A 21,074-nucleotide genomic window follows, 5' to 3' on the forward strand; every position below is an offset into this window, starting at 1 on the left:
CACGTCTCTAACATTGACCTTATACATATATAAGGGTCTATGAGAATGGTTATTCATGTTATTGCCACTTTAAATGGGGTTTGTTGTTATTTCAAGTGATATCATTTTTCGCTCAGTTAGCTCGCACCGTAAGGGTTATTAAAGTCGTGTGTGCTGCAGTAGTTTTATAAAAAAAAAAAACAACTATAAATCAAATTCCCTGACGTCATCTATATAGGAGGGACGTTGTAATTACAAATCAATCGATCTATTTTATAAATTGATTTGTTTGTTTTTCATTCAGATATGCTGACGCTTGTGATTTCCAGGCAACTTTCATTTCATTTCATTTATATATAAGAGAAGTAACCAGGAATAATTACCTGGGCGTCGCACTGTCTAATTCAGCTGTTGTTGGTTAATTTGTTAAAAGCGTTGTCTTTTGTCTACAGGCGCGATAAGAAATGGCTGTCAAGTTGTTTTTCAACGATGCACTTGGCACACGATTTGCGTTTGAGTGAGCATGGCGTGACCCGTTGGCGATATCGGATCGATTAAAGTGCCATATGGTGACAATGAGGGGCCGGGCACTGCAATTACTCGAGTTATCATCGGTTAGTTGTTGGCCATTAATGTCAGTTTGCGCCAATTATGCCATTACGCTGTCTTGCCCAATAGTAATGAGTGCATGCTGAAAGATCTTCACTGCTCCAGTTCTGGCCATGCTTGGCCAACCCTGACACGAGTGTGGCAGACGGCACTCGCATTGGTGCATTGACCGAAAGATCCATCATCAAGGCACAAACAACGACAAACACACACACTCACTCTCACACACACATTAGCACCGGCTTGAGGCTTTTCCTGGTGATTTTATAAGATGCATGCAACACTTCCATAATTCCCCATTGCAGCCTCTCGCCACACAATTTGCAGCATCTTCGCCTTTGAATGATGCGGCAAACGTGTTCAGTCTCTTTTCGGTTTTAAGCTGTTTTTTTTTTTGCTTGGTTTTTATTGTGGCTTTCACGCGGAGCGAAATTCACAGCAGAAGAGATCGCCAAAGCAAAAGATAAACAACAGACAAAAATTTGTGAAAACCGCATAAAAAGCCTAACATTTAGCTTGAGGTGCTGTGGATGCTCTAATGATACAAACTAAAAACTTTTATTTTTAAGCGAAAACAGATAAATATATTATAATGATGTGCCGCATTTGACAATAATTTATAAGATATCATTTTTTTTTTCAATATATTATATAAAGAGATTTCACTTTCAACTTCATTTTATGTGTGACACATTTCATGTAAAAGTGATAATGCTCTTCGTGAAAGGGTATTAATGACATCCTCTTAAGCCCAAATATTTACTCTTAATTTGTGGTGTGCCACTTACCATATGTATATGCACAATATTTTGAGATGAGATTTCGCAGAACCCATGAAAACACAAGTTAAAAGCCAAGCGCGTCAAAAATTTCTTTTGGCTTTCGGCAATTAAAGGCCAGCACAAAAAAGCAACAAAATAAATAAATCACAACAGAGCATCTTTGGTTTATTGAACTGAGTAAACCGGCTAAACAGCATGAAAGCTGCGCTGGCTCTTGCGGTAATTTGGTCTTAAGTCTACGATCTAGCCGTCTCTTTTCAGCGCTGTTGCCAATGTTACCGGCAAAAACTTGTGAATTAACGTACGTGAACGAGTGAAGAAGAAGAAGAAGAAGAAGAAGAACTTGGACACGTTCCAAAGCAACAACAATTTGAGCAATTTGCTGTTGCTGAGCTTCATTTCCATTATGCAAATGACGTCGTCTTCTTCAGTTTTCAGTTTTGGCCCCATTGTCGACTGCGTCATCGTATCGAGTGCACTAAGGTCAATGGCGATGAGTGTTTCTTGTTTTTTTTTTTTTTTATAGTTGCCCATGTTTTGTTTCATTTGTTTTCCCTCTTGTTTTTGGGGGGGTCTGTGGCAATATTTGCCGTAGTCTGGGCAAGAATTCTTTTTTGACTCGGGGTCTTCTTGAATATTTCTTGTTTACCAGCTGCTGTTTGCCTTTCAGCAGAATTTCGATCACCTGGTGTGTACACACTTTCACTCTAATGCTTGCTTTACCAAGCTATACCCTGTAAACATCTATAAAAATAAATTCAACATATTTATGTTGTGCAAATGTTTGAGAGACACTTGAGTATGCAGCTATGGGTATATAATAATAGTCATGATTTCTTCTTATATCGGAATCTGTAACTAACTCTTGATCTGGGGTATTTAAGATCTTGAAATTACAATTTTATATATGTTGTTAATATGACTTTCCAACTTTTTCAATTCATATCAAATTATATGTGAAAAGCTTATATGCTATATAGGTTTATTCAATTATTTTACAGCACATCCCATAGATTCATCAAAGGCATTCTTTAGCAGGTTTCTGTTCATCAAGGTAAAATTGTTTGGCACTTTTTGTTGTAGAGCATTTCCAAGAATTCTTGAATTTTGTACGGTATGGTCGCATCTAAGTGCTAAGTATAGAATCGGGGCAGCGCAAATTTATATGCTCTACGTCATATGAGATCAGAAATAAATATGTATAAATATTAAAAACACGCCAAAAATCATTCCGTGGGCTTTATTTATTGCCCAATTTTTTCTGTATTTATTTATTTTGTTTCCTGCTGTTTTTTTTTTCCTTGGCTCTGCTGCTCACAAATGGTTTTTATTAGTTCCTTCAACCCAGATCAGTTGGCACTAAAAAAAAAAAAAATACGCCAACTATTTGGCAATTTGATAATGTGGGCCAAGCGGTCAAGTTGTTTGTTACAAGAATTTTGTACACAAATTAATCGATACTAACAACACATAAAAAGCTACAGAAGAAAGTGTGAATCAAATCTTTAACCCATTTCGATATTCGCACCCTTTACTTATGCAGAGATATTATCACTAAACTAAAACCCATTAACAGTTTGACCCAGATTTGTATTTTTGTTGACTTTTATGTGAGATTTGAAATGTGCATGCATATGCATTTATATTTTGAGTACACATTTGCATGCACTAAATTCTAAGCGTCATTTTTGCAGTCCAATTAAAAATGCACAAAATGTATTTATGTACTCATATTTTGCTAGAATTTTTTTAATTTCTTAAATTAAACACAAAGCCTTTAGTATGTTTGTCTCTGGCAAATTCTTAGAGCTAGCCAGGAAAAGCAAATCTCCCTCAATGTCGTCAGTAGCGCAGCTAAGTGGGCGGCAGGTGGGGGGAGGTGGCGTGTCGCAAGCAAAATTACACAGAACATTATTTAGCTGGCGTGTCGACGAATTATTTAAGATGTTGCCTGCAAAACAGCTAGACGCAAATAAGTTTAATTAATAATTTGGGAACTCGGCCAATTGCGAATTTAAAATTACCAAATTGCCAACGAGCCAATAGCAACAGCAAAATAAGAGAAAACAAACAAAACCAAGAGCAACAACAACAACAACAGCAACAACAATTCGCGATATTTATTTGCCTAAATGAACGGCAGCCGGGCGCACATAAAACAAACAATGATAAAGCGTCGTGTTCGTGGATTATAATCAAACGGTGATTTATATCAACAATGCTGGCAGCGAAATGCAATCAAATGTTGTAAAATATCTTACAAATTGACAACAACAAAATCGCATTGAGCGATGCCAAATTGCAGATAATCGCAATTCGAGTGAGCTAAGAGCCACAGCATTTGAACTAATTGCGATTTACAAGCAGCGAAGCGTAGAGCGAGAGATATTTATGTTAAGCTGATAACATCAGGAAAGTGTACTACATATATAAGAAGATCTATTATAAACTAAAATCAAATGGGAGACATTGCTGTTTTAAATGAAATATATCTAAGAATAATTATTATTTATTTGCACTCAAGTTATATAAAATATCATTTTAAACATTAAAATCTTGTAAAGAACAAATTTCTTTTTGCCAGTCAAATGAATTTATTTCAGAATTAGCATTATTTTTTGATTAGGGCAGATAAACTCGTTGTGAATTAAAAGCTGTAAACAATTTTTTTACGCTCATACCATAAACAAAAATGCTTGAGAACGATTTATGTGGCAAATACGAGAACGCAATGCTCTGCTCGATGCAATACCTAATTATAAACATATAATCGATTCATAAATATTCATACATGTTTATAAAATATATATATGTTTATATGAAACGTTCTGTTGTAAGAGTAGTTGTGGCTGGCTAAATTCCAACGGATTCTTTGACTGCCTCCCAAGGTGTAGTGTGGAGCCACGCCCCTATTTGAGCAGCAGCTGCACGCTCCAGTGGCACTCGTGAATTGTAATACATTTTCTAATGGCTGCTTGTGACCACAAAAACATTTACACGCACTCTAAATGAAAGTGTGTGCGGCGGCGCACGTGTGTGATGCGAGAAAGCATAAACAACTCATAAGTCCAAAAAAGGAGAAGCTAATGCTGATGCTGATGATGCTGCTGTCCTTTTTGTTGCTTTGTTGTTTGTCTTTTAGTTGTGGGTTAATCAAGTAAACAAACAAAGGCACCCAAACACGAGCAGCTGGTTCGTACAAACAGTAAGGGAGGGGGCAGAGGCAAGAGCAACAAGCTAGAACAGCAACATTAGCAAGCAAAAACACCCGCAAAAACAAGCGAGACACACCCCCGGCTAGAAGTCAGTAACACTTAACGCCTTTTGATTGTTTAATTTCTCAAATTGTTTTATGGATTTATCCCAGCTGTCGGCTTTGGGTCGGGCAAAGCAGCAAACGCTGTACCGAGCGCCACACGCCAATGAAAAATTAATGCCAATGCCAACGCCAAGGGTTGTCCTGCACATACACACACACACACACAAACACACAGACGGGCACACACAGACAGAGCTATCGCGGACGAGTTGGGTGCTGGATGCTACAGCCGAACAGAGTCCCGGCCAAACAGCCCCGGGACAACATCAAAGCCGTGTGGCTTCATTTTTCACCGCTTTTGACATTTTGCAGCCACCGTTGAGTCTGAAACAATCAGCCAACCAAAGCGCTAGCAGACAGCTGACAGACGCCAACGGGGCCGGCAGGACGGAGGGAGCGTTAACTTTTAGTAGCCACTGTTGCCTGCTAATCCCCCCCTAGTAGCGCGAGCAACGACCATGCCCAACATCCCACAACCAACAGCTGCCCTACACGCATATTCCAATCAAATTAAGCAAAAAGGTTTTGGTTCGATTCATTTGGCTGTGAGGGAGGTCCGTTCGCTCTATGCTCTATATAATTTTTGTTCCACTACAAATCGGTAATTATTAACGTAAGCCTTTGCACATGCCTGATTCATCATGTTTTTTGCTCTCGCATCCGATCTCAGATAAGAAATAGTCGTTGACTCATTATTAGCACACAGATAATCCGTCGTCATCTACACAAATTGGCAATACATTTGGCATCTTAAATGCAGTTTGCTATGCAAATTATACACTCTAGCTAATAATTGCATTGAATGATCATTTTCTCGTTATTGTCTAAGCCATAGGTTCATCTATGTTCAGTATTATAATTAACTTCGCATTCTCTTATTGTTGTCTATAATAGGAACTCAAGTAATAGTATAAACAATAAATAGAAAAATTAACATTTTTTTCCATTTATTTTTTAGTATAGTTTCAGATTCTGATATCTATTTTTTGTTTGGGCTGATTTGTGATTTAATTTGTTTATGCTACCAGATTGATTGGTTTAATACTATTTTAGTTTTTGTTTATTTCAAGATTTTCTTAGTTCTATTTTAAGCAAGGTTTTTTGGAACTACAATTTTTCAAGTGGACCTAGTTCCTCAACTTGTTTAAATTGAAATTTCTAAGCCACTTGAAATATTTGTAAATTTCCATTTGTATATAATGTTATTTTTCATCCTTATTTGTTTGTGTTCTTAGTATATATTTATCGGAAAATGATCAGATTTCAACAATTCAAGAACAGGACTGACATTTTAAATTGAATATAAACCGTTTTACTTTCCATTTTTTACAGTTTCATTCAAGTTCAAATGTTCTTTTCCCTGCAATTTGAACTGCTTAAAATTTACATAAATTAACTAGTTCATTTGTATTTTTTCATGTGTATTTTCCTCCAATTCGTTTTGCTATTTTAAGTATGAAACTGGTGCTTGCCATGCTTAATTCATTTAATTAGCGGCTCCCCGTGCACTTGACCCATTTCCAAGCGATATGCCTGACTTGGCTAATTGTAGCGCATCCGAATACAAAGTATTGCGCTGTTCGTGGCCTGTTTTCTGTCATGTTAACTGCGGCTCCCTCCATCGTCCGTCTTTCCCATCCTTTCAGCGTGCTCCCCACTCCTCATTGCCGTTCCGCCATGGCATTTATTGCTCCGCCTATTAGCACACGCACACCCGGGCACACACTCCACTGTGGAGAGCTGCAGCGACTGAGCGAGACGGCAGCATCCTTTTTGTTTATCTTTTTGGACAGCAGCTGCGCGCCTCCCGTCTCCCGCCTCCAGCCTCCAGCCCCTGCCTCCAGCATCCATTTGTTATACCCCTGGCTGCTCCCCTCTGGCAGCCTGTCCTTCCGCTGCAATTAAGTCGCAAATTGTCAAAGCCAACAAGTTCCACAAGTGGATGGCTGATGTTGTTTTTGTTGTTGTTGTTGTTGTTGATGTTTGTTTGTTCGGTTTTTGTGTTTGTTTCATTAACTGCGAAAAGGCGTTGCGAATCCCAATACGAATTCAAATCCGAACTGAATGCCGAAGCATAAACGAACAGACTCCTCTCGCACGTTCTCTCTCTCTCTCTCTCTGTCTCTCCCAGACTTTCTGTCTCTCTTGCTGTGCGTGGCGCTCTCACCGTTAGCTTTGGTTGGCTGACAAAGAGCTAACCACTCAACGCTGCCCTTGTGGAATTGGTTTTCAAGTGCGGGGGCAGCCGAACGTGTGTTTTGCCTTATGGCATGGGGGACAAACTGTCTAAATTGCTCCCCCCTCCCTCGCATGCACCCGCCTCTCTGCCTCGCCTCTATTAGCTATGATTTATTAAGTGATGCTGCCTCTCGCTCATTCAGTCTGTCTGTTCTCCATTTGGGTTTGTTTTTTCCTGGTTTTTTCCCTCTATTTTAGGTTGGGCGTGTGCAATTTGATTACAGTTTGATATTTGGCGCTGTCTGCTGTGGCTTTTTTTATGGCTACATTAGAGTCGTGCGCTTTAAATGAATTGACTGAAATTAACACCCTCCAAAACATTCACACAAGCAAGATGGAAAAGGGAGAGCAACCCCCTCATTAATTGGTTAAACATTGGCATTGTCAACCCCGGCGCCAAGATGCGACATTTCTCTAGTAGCACTTTAGTCAAGTCCCTCTTCTTGAGCCGTGTTGACTTATGTTTCCACTTTCATTTACCGTCTGGGGTTGTGTTGTTGTGTGTGCCGGTGCTACGGGAGAATTATCATCAAAAATGTAAATTTATGTTTGGGTACAAGCGATTTATTGTCTGTATTCAACACCAATTGCTCGCTCTCTTGCTCCTGCACTCTCTCCCTCTCGCTCTTTCTCTTTGACTTCGCCTAGACATATATATTTATGGCCATTCGCTGTTTTTCAGTTATTAATTTTCGGCCAATTCGCCGACGGCTAACATCGTATTATTATTTTTTTTTTTTTTAGCTGCGAATTGTTTTGCCTTGCACGCAATTTTCACTATGCTTTTCCTTTTCGTTGCGCGGCAAAGAAAATTAATTATTTTCGTGTAGCTGGTAAATAATTAAACAAATACTCAGCCATCTTTATAGAGCGAAGTAGTAGAGGTAAAAGTCAAAAGCCAAGTAAAAGATCAAGCACGTATTAGCTTTTAACTGTTTTTTTTTTTTAGATTTTTACAGTTTATCGTCCATTTAAACCTGTTATGCTAAATATTTACATGGACTTTACAAAATCTTTGCACTTTGCCAGATATTTGCTATAATTATAATACTATATTTAATACGGCTTTTGAACCCGTGGCGAGGCATTAGTCATGATATTCTTTTCTCTTTTTAAAGAATATTTATTAATTTAAATGCAAATTTATATTTAGACAATGTTAACAAGTTGTAAAACAAGCAAGCCTAATTTTTTGTTCAATAAAGATTAAAGTAAAGCTTTTATGTGTATTTAATACAAAGTTTCGAACAACAAATAAAATTGATGATATTCAATAAACAATCTTGCGTGCTTAATATTTTTATTTTTTTAATCTCTCTTCAAATTGCTACGACTTTTTAATTAAGCAAATTTAGTAATATTTAATATCCCTCGATTAAAGTTGATACAATTTCCTACAACTTTTACCCAATTTTACATAATTTGTTTCTTTTTTTTTTCTTGTGTATATTTTTAAATTTTCTTTATCATTTTGCAGCGATCTCTGAATGTGGAATATATTATGCAAATTAAATTAACAGACTCATAATTTTTGTATAACTCGATGTTGACTTTCAATTCATTTGCAAGTTATATGCGATTCGCAACGTATTACCGATCTGAAGAGTTGGTTATAGTTTAAATAGATGTGTTTTAAACAAATATTCATATAGATATTTATATATTGACAAATCCGGCACTTAAAGCTGTCCATATTATTATTATTTTTATTTAGCTTACGTTGCTGTAACTAAAATATATTCATTATTAATTAAAAATATGAATAGGTCGTGTTTCGTGCTTGGTCAATGTGACCTGAGCTGTACTTTTTACGCGGTGATTACCCACTATATTGACAAATGGGTGATCTGTGTAGCGTTCTCGACAAAGTCGCTAATTGAGATGACTTTCAAAGGTTGATCAATCAGCTGAAATATAAGAATATATGTTTAAATAAATTCCAGAAATCTGAAATTGACAAAAATAAAGCAAATTTACAACTTTCTAAATACTCCGACATTCACATTTATTATTTCAAAATATATACAAAGATAAAAAATAATTTTTTTATAAAGACTTCTCATATCTATGCATTTATACACACAAGCAAACATTCATTTAACAATATATTATACGTATAGAAAATGTAAGATATTTATCTCTATCAATTCTCTTTGAGAACCTATGCGATGCACTTTCCTGTAAAATCTTTCAATTGAAATAATCTCTCCTCTTGTTTTTCAAGTACGCTCTGTTGTTATTCCGTTTCGTGGGGCTTCTTTAATTCGAATGCATTTCAAAGAGCATTTGCTGCACTCTTTGATTGCATCTATTTATACTTAGCTGGGGCCAGGCGTTCGCCTTTGATCGGCCGTTAGTTAATTCGCGTCTTTTTTATTTGTAGTCTTCATTTATTTATTTATTTGTTCGCTGCATTGTCTGCTTTATCTGTGCTGTGTGTAATTTACACTTGACAACGTCTCTGGCACTTCCTCGGCGTCTATGCCGTCTCGTATATCTATTTCTATCTCTGCATCAGCGCTATCTTCCATCTCTGTTTGGCACTCGCTCGGGGACTCATTGGCGATGCAGAGTCGGCGGTTTTCATGCATTCGAAATGCTGAGTTTCCGTCTCTTTTATTGTCCAACTCTGCATAAATAACGATCACAATTGTACAATATCATGTTGTTGTTGCTATTATTATTATTGTTGTTGTTGTTGTGTACACTCTTATGCCGATTTGGGAACTTGTAGCCAATTACCATACGGTTTATACTTTGAGTAACGTCAATACAATTCATATGCCCTTATCTGTATCCCAATCACGTTGCTCGCATTTTCGATCCGTTTGCGTTACGCGTTTTCTTTGGCCTTTCCCGCTGCTGCCGCGTCTTCATTTTGCATTTTATGCATTTACAAGTTGAACTCCAATCAAAATTCGTCGCCCTGGATTGGATCGGCTGCGATGCTCTTCCTCGTAGATCCGGCATTTGCCCTTGTCTCGCATCTATTGGCACTGTAAACAAGTGATTATCAATCAATGACAAGATCTTGAACCAAACAACCGTTAGCAGTGTCAAAGATAAGGTCTTACCTCGAATTTTGGAATATTCAATTTCCCTCGTGGCGCCAAAATTGATTACTAAAACAGTAAGCGCTGGAATTGAATGAAATTTTATTTACTAAAGATCGATAACAAGAAAATAATGCAGTCGAGTCTCCATAATTTGTAGCCCGCTAAATCGAAAATCGTTATCTCGATAATTCTCGATAATTTGAATTTCCATGTAAATCGAAAAAAGTATCGTCTTGCCATTTCGAAATATTGGAACTCGACAGCAATATGATAATAATAAAAAATATACTATTACACTTAGTGTGATATGAAGTCGCTCTCTGAAGAGATATGGAATGCAAAAGAGCTCACAGTTTCTAGCTGAATTCATACTCAAATACTAATGGATGCGACTCAGTGAAGGAAATGAATACACATTCGCTTGCCTACAAGCGGAAAAATGTTTTAGACCGTAACGTGACAGTTCTCTAATTAATCATTATTTAAGAAAAAATGAGATCAACGCTTGTTTGCTTCAAGTCTATTGCATAATTATATTGATACTATCTTGAGATAATTTGCAGTCATAATTGTTTTGAATCTTTGCTTTTTTATTTCTGTTCGTTCAGCTAGTATTGTCGTTGTTGTTGCTGTTTGTACACTAATGAAATCGTTCATTTGGATAACAAAGACAAATTATTTGCTCCAAATAACAACATGAGGCATGAGCGACAAGTGGCTGTAAATTTTGCCACTTGGCTGGCCACGCTGGACGGAACTTTCCTCACACTTCGTGAAGCCGCTTTGTCTGCCCAACTGGCCATAAAATATTTATTTATGCTGAGCCAGAGACAATAGTTAATCAGTCAATATTTCTTGCCTTATAAGCAGTTTTCAATGCCAACAATTTAATGCCTAATTTGTACATAAAGTCAACGAAAAGTGAAAGATAAGCACTTGAATTACTTTGAAGTACATTTATTTGTTATAAAATGATTTTTACATATTTTTAAAAATTATAGTTTTGTTTTGTATTTATTTTTTATTATTATTAAATGATGTTATGGTGATGTTATTGATTAGTTTTTGTAGACTTGATGCTAGAAACGTGCCGTGACAGTTATGTTATGTTATGCGAGCTAACTGTTAATTAAGCACTGTTAAGCTTTTCTAAAAGGGGAAAAGCTTAAAGCAAATCAATTTAAGCCTAGAACAACAACAAAATTTGATTATTATGTATCGCAATAAACAAATTATCCGAAAAATTTCGAAACACTTCAGAAATTTCAAATAAATTGCCTTGATCAATCGCTAGAATTTGTGGTATTTTGTGGCTGACAAAAGAAAAGAAAATATATCAAATATGTATATATATAGAATCATCAATATATAGAATGATCGATCAATTAAAAATATAATACCCACAGCTACGATGGAACTCAAATACAAATCCAAATTGCAAATGGTTTTACAAAAACAATTGTAGGTCAGGCAATTAATTTAAATGACCATTATAAACGGATGTTAGGCAACAATTGGACAAGGTATATTCATTATATCGTTATCGGATATTATATGATCCTAAATGCACTTTTTAATTTTAAATAACTCGGCAGGCACATATATATATTTGACCCACTCTTTACCATAGAGCAGTGACTCCAACAATTTTCATTAAATTTTGTCAACTTTATTAAACAGATTTTTCCATTTGCAGATCTCATATAAGGATGGCCTGCCGCAGGAGATTTGCCGTCAATGCAAGGCGCAATTCATAATGGTGGCCAAGTTTCGGCGGCGCTGCTTGCGTGTGCAGCTGCGTCTGGAGGAGTATGCCAAGAATATAGCCGAGCGCAAACAACGATTGGCTGCCAAGCTGGGTAGGCGAGCACAGTTGAGTGATGTACCTGCAGAAGATTATCTTCATCTGCCCGAGTCACAAGCGGAGCGCAAGCGACGTCTGCTGCTCGGCATGGAGCAGCCGCAGCCGCAGCCCAAAGTAGCCAAGACTGAAGCCGATGTGGAAGTGCCGACGGCATCGAGTGTCCAACATCTGCAGCTGCGTGCGCGCAAAATGCGAACTGCCTCGTTGCCAGGCAACAGAATAGAGACTGAACCTACGCCGGCGCCAGCAACACGAAGTGTGTCCCAGCAGGGCGAAGTGAGGTTGAGGGGGCGAACGCCACACAGGTCGCCCACCAAACGAATGCACGTGCCCTGGAAAACGAAAGCGGCGCGCAAACAGCTCTCCGAAACGTTGTCAAGCTGCTCCACAATGTCCAACTGCGGCACAGACACCACGACGCCAGAGGAGCCGCCAAAGGTGCAGCTGCCAAAGCTTCAATCAGCGCCGAGTTCCGAAACTGAGACGGAATCAAGCTCAGGCCAAACGTCACTGGAGCAGCTGAGTGATTTGTCTGTGAATCCATGTCTCGGCTTTGACATTGATGGCCACAGTTACTCCTCGTCAACCTCTTCCAGCTCATACGCTTCCTCAGAACCAGCTTTGACTGCTGGCCAAAATGTAACAACGCCGAAATCCAAGCTGAAGTTTCCACCAAAGCGTTGGTCGCCCAAAAAGTCGCCCTTGGTGGTGCGCTGTGGACGCAAATTGCAAATCAACTCTGTGCCGCTCAAGCGATCGAGGCGCATCACAGGCAAGAAGAAGTTACAGCAGATTGTTAAGAACGAATTGTGCCATGAAGGGTCGATGGAACAGTGCAGCAATACATTAGCAGAGAATTCTCCAGAGACGACAGTCACAAGCGAGACATTAGAGAAGTTTGCCAGCAACTCTTCGGTGGACTCGAGCGAAACAGCATCGAATACAGCAGCTGATAGCGATGCGGTAAACACGAATGCAGAAATAGGAGAATTGAGGGAACAGCAGGAACAGATCTGCAGCTCTCCGGCACCCTCAGAGCCAATCAAATCCTCTCTAGACGCTGCAGTCAAAGAAACTGAGGTTCTAAAGCCAATCGGACATATGGACAGCATATCAAAGGAAGCTAGCGTGGCCAGCGAAATAGAAATGACGAATGGAATCGCCGATTCAGCTGATTCGACAGTACAATTCGAAGAGCTGACATCGTCCACTACGGAGCAGGGCAGACAATCCCTGACGCCCGAGGTGCCCGCAGCGGAGTCCGAAGTAGAGTTGCACATAGCGCATGAGGAGCTGCGGGCGGATGAGGAGTCGCAGTCAGACGGGGAGGGTAAGGAGTCGGAGCTTAAAGTAAGCATACCCCTGGAAGTGCTAGACGATGACCTGCAGCGCAAGCTGTGCAGCAACACAGATGCTTTGGTGGATACTGAGCAGCAGGAGACGGAGCCCAAGGAGCCAGCGGAAGCGGACGATGTGAACAACAATGAGAATGGCGAGAATTTTTGCCAGAGTGCTACAGCAGATAGCTTCAATGCTGCTGTGGCACTCACAACCAAACAAATTGAAGCAGAGCCCAATGGGGGCGTGACTGTGACTGTGGTGGCAACACTGGACGACGACATGGAGTCGCTGGAGCAATTGGTCAATATGCAGCAGCATCAGCCAGTTAACGTTAACGAGATGCTGCTGCCGCGTGCTGCCACTGCCAACTCCATGGACTTCTTGGCCGAGTTCGAGAAGCACTGCGAGAAGACACTCAAGCTGCAGTCGCAGTCGCAGTCGCAGCCGCAGTCGCAGCCGCAGGAGTCGCCACTCAATGTGGAACTCGAGCTAGTGGAGGCCAAGCAGCAGTTGGAAGTGGAGATGAATGACGTGGAGAGCACGTTGCATGGCATACTCAACGAGATGCAGGATCAGCATCTCTACACACCTGTCTGCACGCCCATCGATGAGCTGCTGACGCCCGCGGATTACGTTGTGCACAATGAAGCGGCAGCGCCTGTGGCGACACCGGCAGCGACGCAGCTCTATGAGCCGCCAGCTGAGGCGAGTCAGATGCAGCAGCAACAACAACAGCAGCAACAGCAGCAGCAGCAGGTGAAAGAGGGGAATCTGTTCGATAGCAGTAATTTTAGCAATGAGCTGATCGGCTTTCAAAACGATATGCCTTGCTTCGAGAACATTGAGGCGACGGCTGAGTCGACGGCGGCGCAGCAGAGCCTGCAGCTGGAGCTGACGCAGTTACTCAACGATCTGCAGCCGGCGCAGCAGCCATTGCAGCAGTCATTGCAGCCGCCGGTGCAGCAGCAACAGTTGCAGATGCAGCCGGAGACAGTCAGCTATGAGTCACTGTATCCTGTTGCCTCAGCCAACAGCAGCAAGCTGCAGGTGATCCAGATGCAGCCACAGGAGACGCTGTGGCAGGCTCCAGCAACTGCCGCCCAACCAACGACAGGCGCCCAGCTGCAGTGGTCAACGGTGGGCGGCTTGGAGGCCATCAAGACAGCGCCCGTGGCCGGCGTGAACGCTCTGGATAGCAGTGGCACAACCACATACTATATCAGTGCCGGTGATCTCTACCAGACGCAGCTGCAGTCGCAAACGGCGCAGCTAACGGGCAATGGATATGCGCTGCTGGATAGCAATGAGAACTATCTGCTGGAGCAACAGGAGCCACAACAGCAGACGCAACCGCAGCAGCAGCAGCAGCAGCTGCAGCACCAGCAGCAACCCATTATGATACTCATACAGCAGCCGGAGCTGCAGCAGCCGGTGGCATCCGCCAGCAATCCGCAGCAGCCGCCGCTGCATATAACATATGGCGCCAGCCTGGGTAATGAGCTGCACGCCGCCTATCCGCAACAACAATTGCAACCGCATCTACAGCAGCAGCAGCAGCAACAGCAGCATCAAGAGATGCAGTCACAGCCCCAACGCCTACAACAACAAGTACAAAATACAGTATTAAGCACACCTCCTGCTGCCGTGCCGCCGCCCACACGAGGCCGTCCGCCCGTATTGAAGTGCCGTTTCTGTCAGAATGGACCACGCTTCTCCAGCAGCCTGGAGTACAGTCGCCACATCATTGAGCTGCATCCGCCCGTGGCGCCATTCAACTGTCCCCATTGCCCGATGGCTTTTGCCGGGCGCAACAAACGCAACCAGCACATCCTTAGCAATCACATGGTGCAGCAGTTCCAGTGTGGGCAATGCTCGCAGCTGTTGCCCTCGCAGCGTGCTCTGGATCTACACTTGCAGCGCTTCCATATGCCACTGCCCACCGAGCCACCAGCTGATGCTGCTCCTGCTGGTGCTGGCGTGCGCCTCGAGGAGGTTCAATTGCAAATAGCCAACAACAACAACCACAGCGAGCAGCCCAAGCAACTCCAGCAACAGCAGCAGCACCACCAGCATATACCTTGTAAGTACTAAAATGAACTAAGTGGTTCAACAGGTGGTTGTCGAAATTTCTGAATTTCAATCATTGTCTGGGTATATTATTGACTTAGTTTTAGCTGATATCCTTCCATTAGTTATTCTTTTCTATCAATCAGTAAATTCGTTTGTTGTTTGCTTGCTACAAGAACTCATTTGAACTAGTTTCTGTTGTGAATCGGAGTCTCTAAACTCTGTAAATTAGTTTCTTTTCCTTAGTATTTACTTTATTCGTTTGAATCAGCTTAAAATCATATGAAATGAACTTTGAACTGAATTTTCATATAGTTAACCACTTATATATAGATCTGATTCTTAGCATTAATCAAAAAATATACTAGATATATTCCATTCCATTGCAGTCTATCCGTAATATTTTCTCTTTTCAAAATAGCGAGTTCTCTAATATGAATAATAAATGAAATTTAGATAAATAATAATAACAAAATTTTCCTCGAAGCTCTTTACCTATTATAATTATTTATTTTGGTTTCCTTTACTGAACTAGCTCTCTTTAAACTGCAGATTGCTAGCTTTCCTGTTGTAGTTGAATTTGGTTCCTTAAATAGTTATTGTTACTACTACGTATACTATTGCATTAGTTTAAACCAACTCTATTTTGCCATTACTAACTACTGCTTGCGCTCTCTTCCTCCCTCTCTCTCTCTCTCATAATTCTGTTCTTCTTAACTAAATTTTCCTGCGCATGCGTAGCTTTGGAATCCCAAACAAGTTGCCAACAGCCACGCAGGACGCGCATACTCTGCTGCCCAGACTGCGAGGACTGTAAGTATTAGGAGCTAGTGCAAGTGAAACAGAATTATTAAACTGTTCATATTATATTTAATTGCCAGGCTCTTCGGTTAGTGGAAATACTCATGGCAGGGGGCAGGCGTCGTATGAGGAGCTGTCGAACTTGCAGCCGCCGCCAAATGTTTTGACGCCGCCCTCGACAATCGCATCGCTGCCATCGCCGCAGCCGGCGCCGCACATAACGTTGCCGTCGCCGGAGCAATCGGAGCCGGACTCGACGACGGCCACATTGAGGCAGTTCCGCAAGCGCTGCATAACCAGCAACTGCTCGTCAGCCGGAGCTGCTTCCATGGCAACTTCAGCAACAACAACAACTACGGCGGCAACAACAATGCTATCGACTGCACCGTCGCCGTCGCCGTCGTCATCGCCGTCCTCATCCACAATGGAGACGAGCACCACATTGCAGCTGGGCAAGCTGCGCAGCAACCACCAGTGCGCCGTTTGCGAGAAGCACTTCACGAACATCATTGCGCTGCGCAAGCACCAGCAGCTGGCCCACGACTCGCAGACAACGATGCCCTGGGTGTGCGGGATCTGCAAGCGTGGCTATAGGAAACGCACCGACATGGACAATCACATGAAGTCGCACGAGCCGAAGGGCCGGCCGTACGAGTGCAACGAGTGTTGGGTACGTTTTCCGGAGTTCAAGCAGCTGGCCATGCATAAGTTCACCGTCCATGAGCTGATCAAGCCGCATACCTGCGATGAGTGTGGTAAACAATTTGGTACGGAGAGCGCCTTGAAGACGCACATTAAGTTTCACGGTGGTAAGTTTTTGGGTGCTCGCACGCATGCGGATGCGGTGGCTAACCGGGTGCCGGTTGGATGCTAGCTAAGCTTTACTACAATATAAATACAGTACAAATATATATTTAAATACAAATATATATATGTACAACTATACATGAAATACGCATACATACATACACATAATCATATTTAGTTTGCTAATATATGTACATCTTAAGAGATCAACTAACCGTAGCATTTATGGAACCAATACGTGTAGCTCCAGCCTTTGTTTACTAATCTTAACCCAAATAAAATAAATAAAACCTCTTCTATTTGTCCTTGTGCTAACAGTTTACTCTACAGTGATTGTTCGCTCGAAAGGTAAAATACAATGATCTATTGTGAATGCCTAGTTGCATTCACTGCATATAGAAAAGAGAACCTCTTCAATTCTTCTTTGCGTCTCATTCGTAATGGCTTTGATGGCATGCAATGATTGAAAACCTTGAAAAGATAATTAAAGTATTCCTTTTACAATAAAAAGAATTTTTAAAGGTTTTCATTCATCATTAATCTAATGATTGATAATCCTCTTTAAATTTTCACGAGCAAATTACGCAGAGCACAGCATGGCAGAAATTTAATCTAAGAACTAATCCAAAAACTGCTTCAGTTGCATTCAAATAATCTTTAAATTATATAGTCCATGCGTACGGAAATTGTCAATGTATGTCCCTCGCTTATCTAAGATCTCAACATTAAAAATCGCTTCATTTTGCTATGTCATTCAAGATCAATTAATGATCACGTTGAGTGGGCATTAGCGTATATGAGGCACTATTATATGATAATCAACTAGTGCTAAGTTTTATTTATTGTATGCAAATGTATTTAGTTTGTATTTTGATAATTGCTTATGGGTTTTGTGTACACACATAAATAAACAGATGTCAATAATAACAGTATTACATAACCACAACAACAAAAAAGAGGCGAAAGGAATACACTATACATGTAATAATAGAGACTCTCTGTTTATAATTTCCAAGTGCAAAAACCTATTTTATTTAGCTGCCTCATTATAATTCAATATGAAAAAAAAAACAAATTTTAATCCCGTTGGGTGCTACAATTTAAAATTGAGTGTTATTAAAACCATTTGAATTGTAATCCTGTTTATCCCATCCGAGCGAAAAAAAAATAGTTGCGCACTTTCCAACTGAGTTCCAATTGGATTCAGTACACTCGATGATCACAAGCTGTTATACAAACTGTTAAACTCACTGTTCGACAACATGCCAAATGTGTTAATCCCACAGGCACACTGTTAACTCAATTCATGTTAAATATTCAACAGCAGCTCAGCTACAGAACAAAACCCAAATTGATTTCTTACAGAGCGCGGCTTCGATTGCGAAGAATGCGGCGAGGTATTCGTTTATATGAAAGATTTGCGCAAACACCGTCGCAGCCACAACAGCGAATTATTTTACAAATGCGACAGCTGCCCGCGCACATTTCTACATTTTACGAGTTATCGTGGTAACGTTATTAGGCACTCGAATAAGACATAGGCTAAGTAGTAGTGGCTAGTCTTGATGATTTTGATTTCATTATAAGTTGTTGCCTGATATGCATAACACTTGCACCAGCTTTAGGATATAAGCAGATTCTTTTCACAATGCATGCATATGAAATTAGTTATTAATGAATTGCATTTGCTTTCATGTGCAGCCCACATAAATACTCACCTACCGCTGGGGGTATTTCTCAACGACAAGATGCCGAGCAGCGTAAGCAGCAAACTGGAGAATCCTTCAATGTCAGCCACTGTCGAAGAATCATCACTGCCATTAACGCCGCTGAGCAACTGCAATGGGAACAGCGGCAGCATCGATGATTGCCCTGGCTCCGTGGAACTGGTGGAAAGCAGCATGACGCCTTCGCTGGACATGACTGTGGATACGCCGTAACAATTGGCGCAACTTTATTATTTGATTTATCAGGAACCTGGAACGGCGCCCTCCTATTATTATTGCTATGCTTAGCAATGGGTTCCACTCATCCGCACACACAGACACAGCACACAAACACAGAGAGAGAAAAACCCAGCACAACATGATAAACTGTTGCAGACTGCATTCAATGCACACTAGTTCTAAGCACACACACATACACACACACGCGCAGACTTAGTTCACATAAATTTTAGTACACCGAGGTTTAGATCTAAAATAAATAATTGAAGAATTGAATTCATTGAATGACTCTAATGTATATATATATATACGAATTGTGAACAAGAAAGTATGTGTATAGCTTTATTTTATTAAGTAACCTCATTTCAGGTGCAAACATTATTAGAAGAGCAATGAGGCGCAGATTAAAATATTAAATTTAAGATCTTTAGTGGCAATCCAAATATTTACTCAAAGTTTTAAAGCACACAACAAACACTCTGCCATAAATACAAATATTTTCATTAACGCATTTCGTAACGAATGACATTGATTGAAACCTATTTAATTTAGTCCTTAAGAGAGAAGGTATTTGAATTTCCTCTCTATGGGTAAATATTTGGCTGTCTGAGCTTAATTTAAATAATACATTAATTTAAATTTAATCAAGTCTGAGCTAACTTATTTTTTAGCGCTGAGCTATGAGGCGAAATAGCACTACGAACAATAACTAATACAAAACAGAATTCTTTCAAACTTTATTTTATGTATAAATATAAATTATGCAATAAACAAGTTATGTTTTAGAGTGCTATAACAAAAACAATTAATGAGTTTTCACATTCACATATTTTCGCTCTATTTTTTTACACCATATAATTTGTATATTAATCGTAGTACCAGTCAAGAAATAGCAATGAGAAGGACATGACCAGCAGAAAGAATAATGACCAGACGCGCAAGCCAGCGTTGCGCTGCGTCGCCTGCCGTATCTGCTCGTTGGCATCCTTGACGTTCTCCGTGGTGCCCACCACGGCGCTCACAATGCGCTCGATATTGTGCTGCTGCATGGCCACCTGTTGGTAAGGAAATAAGCACTAGTTTGACCTGATTGAGAATAAAGGATTGCTTGACGCTCACCTTCTCTGTGAAGATGTCCTGTAGCTGGGCTATGTCCACAACGTTCTTTTCGATTTGTTCGACCTCCTCGGAGACGCCTTGGAGCAAATTGTAAATGTGTACATTTTCCGCCTCGAACAGCTGCATATCTTCGGCGCTTAAGGCATTCTCTTCATCGTTCTCCTGCTGCTGCGCTGTCTTTTGCATGTCCTCGTCTAATGCAACTTTGGCTGAGGAGTCGCCGCTTTTTGGCTCTGCTTGCCGGCTGCGTTTACGCGTGCGTGGCTTATGTTGTTTATCTGAAATCGAACTGCTGTCCAATTGCGATTCCTCCTGCTCGTCATCCCACTCAGCCCAACCGTCGTTGCTCCAATCGTTGTCCTCTTCCTCTGACGCTTTCTCATCGCGCAGATCTTCGGTGCTGTTAACGCTACCATTAGTGTTGCTCTGCTGGCGCTTCGCCAGCTTGCCGCTATTATTGCCTGCTGGACGAACTGGTATCTTCTTCTTGTCTGCCGCCAGCTTCAGTAACCTGTAGGTCTCCAGCTCGTGTTGAACGCGATACTTTTTCTGATCCAGATAGATCTGCTCGATGCTGTGCAAATAGCTGACCAGCATATCAAGCACCGCTTCGATATGTTGGCGCTCCTGCGGCTTTCGTTTCACACTCTTCCAGTCGCTGCGCATCTTGGCCAGATGCTGTGTGTAGTACGTCACGAACTTCTCCGACTCCCGATCAATTAAATCACGCTCAGCGTCCGTCATCTGAGTTGCGCTCTTCAAATGTTGCCCGATTCGCATATATGCCGAGCGATTCTCAATGAGTACATTCCGAAGCGTTGTTATCTTGTTGCACACATCCTTCGCCTGTTTGGCAAAGTCGTTTGTCCCAGCGGTGGACTTTCCGGAAGCGGTGCCTGAACGCTGTTGCTTGTTGTCCTGAGCTTTGGCCTTGGCCGCTGCCAGTTCAGTCTTGCGTTGCAGCCGCACTGTCATAACGCTGGCCTTAAAGTCCTGCGTTATGTCCATGGTTGACTGTGTTTATATTTAAAGAACTAAATTAAATGAAGCAACAATTCAATTTGTAAATTCCACATCATCATCTAACGATTGCCAACACTTGCTGAGTAACTGAGAACTAGTTCGCTTTGCACGTTTGCCAACACG

General features: G+C 41.1%; 2 protein-coding genes across 11 annotated transcripts in view; one reads left to right on the top strand and one right to left on the bottom strand.

Moving 5' to 3' along the window:
• mld (molting defective) overlaps window positions 1-19,614 on the top strand; it is a 32,853-nt gene extending 13,239 nt beyond the window's left edge. For 7 of the 10 annotated variants that reach the window (XM_089461921.1, XM_089461918.1, XM_089461920.1 and 4 more), the window contains 5 exons: window positions 11,680-15,268; window positions 15,997-16,068; window positions 16,137-16,865; window positions 18,229-18,372; window positions 18,565-19,614. In XM_089461921.1, coding sequence (XP_089318047.1) covers window positions 11,680-15,268; window positions 15,997-16,068; window positions 16,137-16,865; window positions 18,229-18,372; window positions 18,565-18,803 — 4,773 coding nt within the window. In that variant the 3' untranslated portion in view covers window positions 18,804-19,614. The remainder of the gene's footprint in view (window positions 1-11,679; window positions 15,269-15,996; window positions 16,069-16,136; window positions 16,866-18,228; window positions 18,373-18,564) is intronic. The other 3 variants (XM_089461926.1, XM_089461927.1, XM_089461928.1) reach the window with 3 other exon arrangements.
• On the bottom strand, window positions 19,535-20,936 carry Syx18 (syntaxin 18). Its single transcript, XM_089461936.1, has 2 exons — window positions 19,929-20,936; window positions 19,535-19,864 (listed from the first exon to the last, which is right to left on the bottom strand). Exons 1-2 carry the CDS (start codon window positions 20,934-20,936, stop codon window positions 19,676-19,678), a joined length of 1,197 nt encoding a protein of 398 aa, XP_089318062.1. The 3' UTR covers window positions 19,535-19,675.
• Between the last annotated feature and the right edge of the window lie 138 nt (window positions 20,937-21,074).

Source organism: Drosophila arizonae, chromosome 2 (assembly GCF_054131065.1).
Source record: "Drosophila arizonae isolate 15081-1271.41 chromosome 2, UAZ_ARI_1.0, whole genome shotgun sequence".
Taxonomy (NCBI): domain Eukaryota; kingdom Metazoa; phylum Arthropoda; class Insecta; order Diptera; family Drosophilidae; genus Drosophila; species Drosophila arizonae.

Bases quoted from the DNA above. Each gene is read 5' to 3' on its own strand.
- Syx18 (XM_089461936.1), bottom strand. From the start codon at position 20,936: ATGGACATAACGCAGGACTTTAAGGCCAGCGTTATGACAGTGCGGCTG. The intron at 19,865-19,928 runs GTGAGCGTCAAG...CCTTACCAACAG, and splicing joins AGGACATCTTCACAGAGAAG to GTGGCCATGCAGCAGCACAA.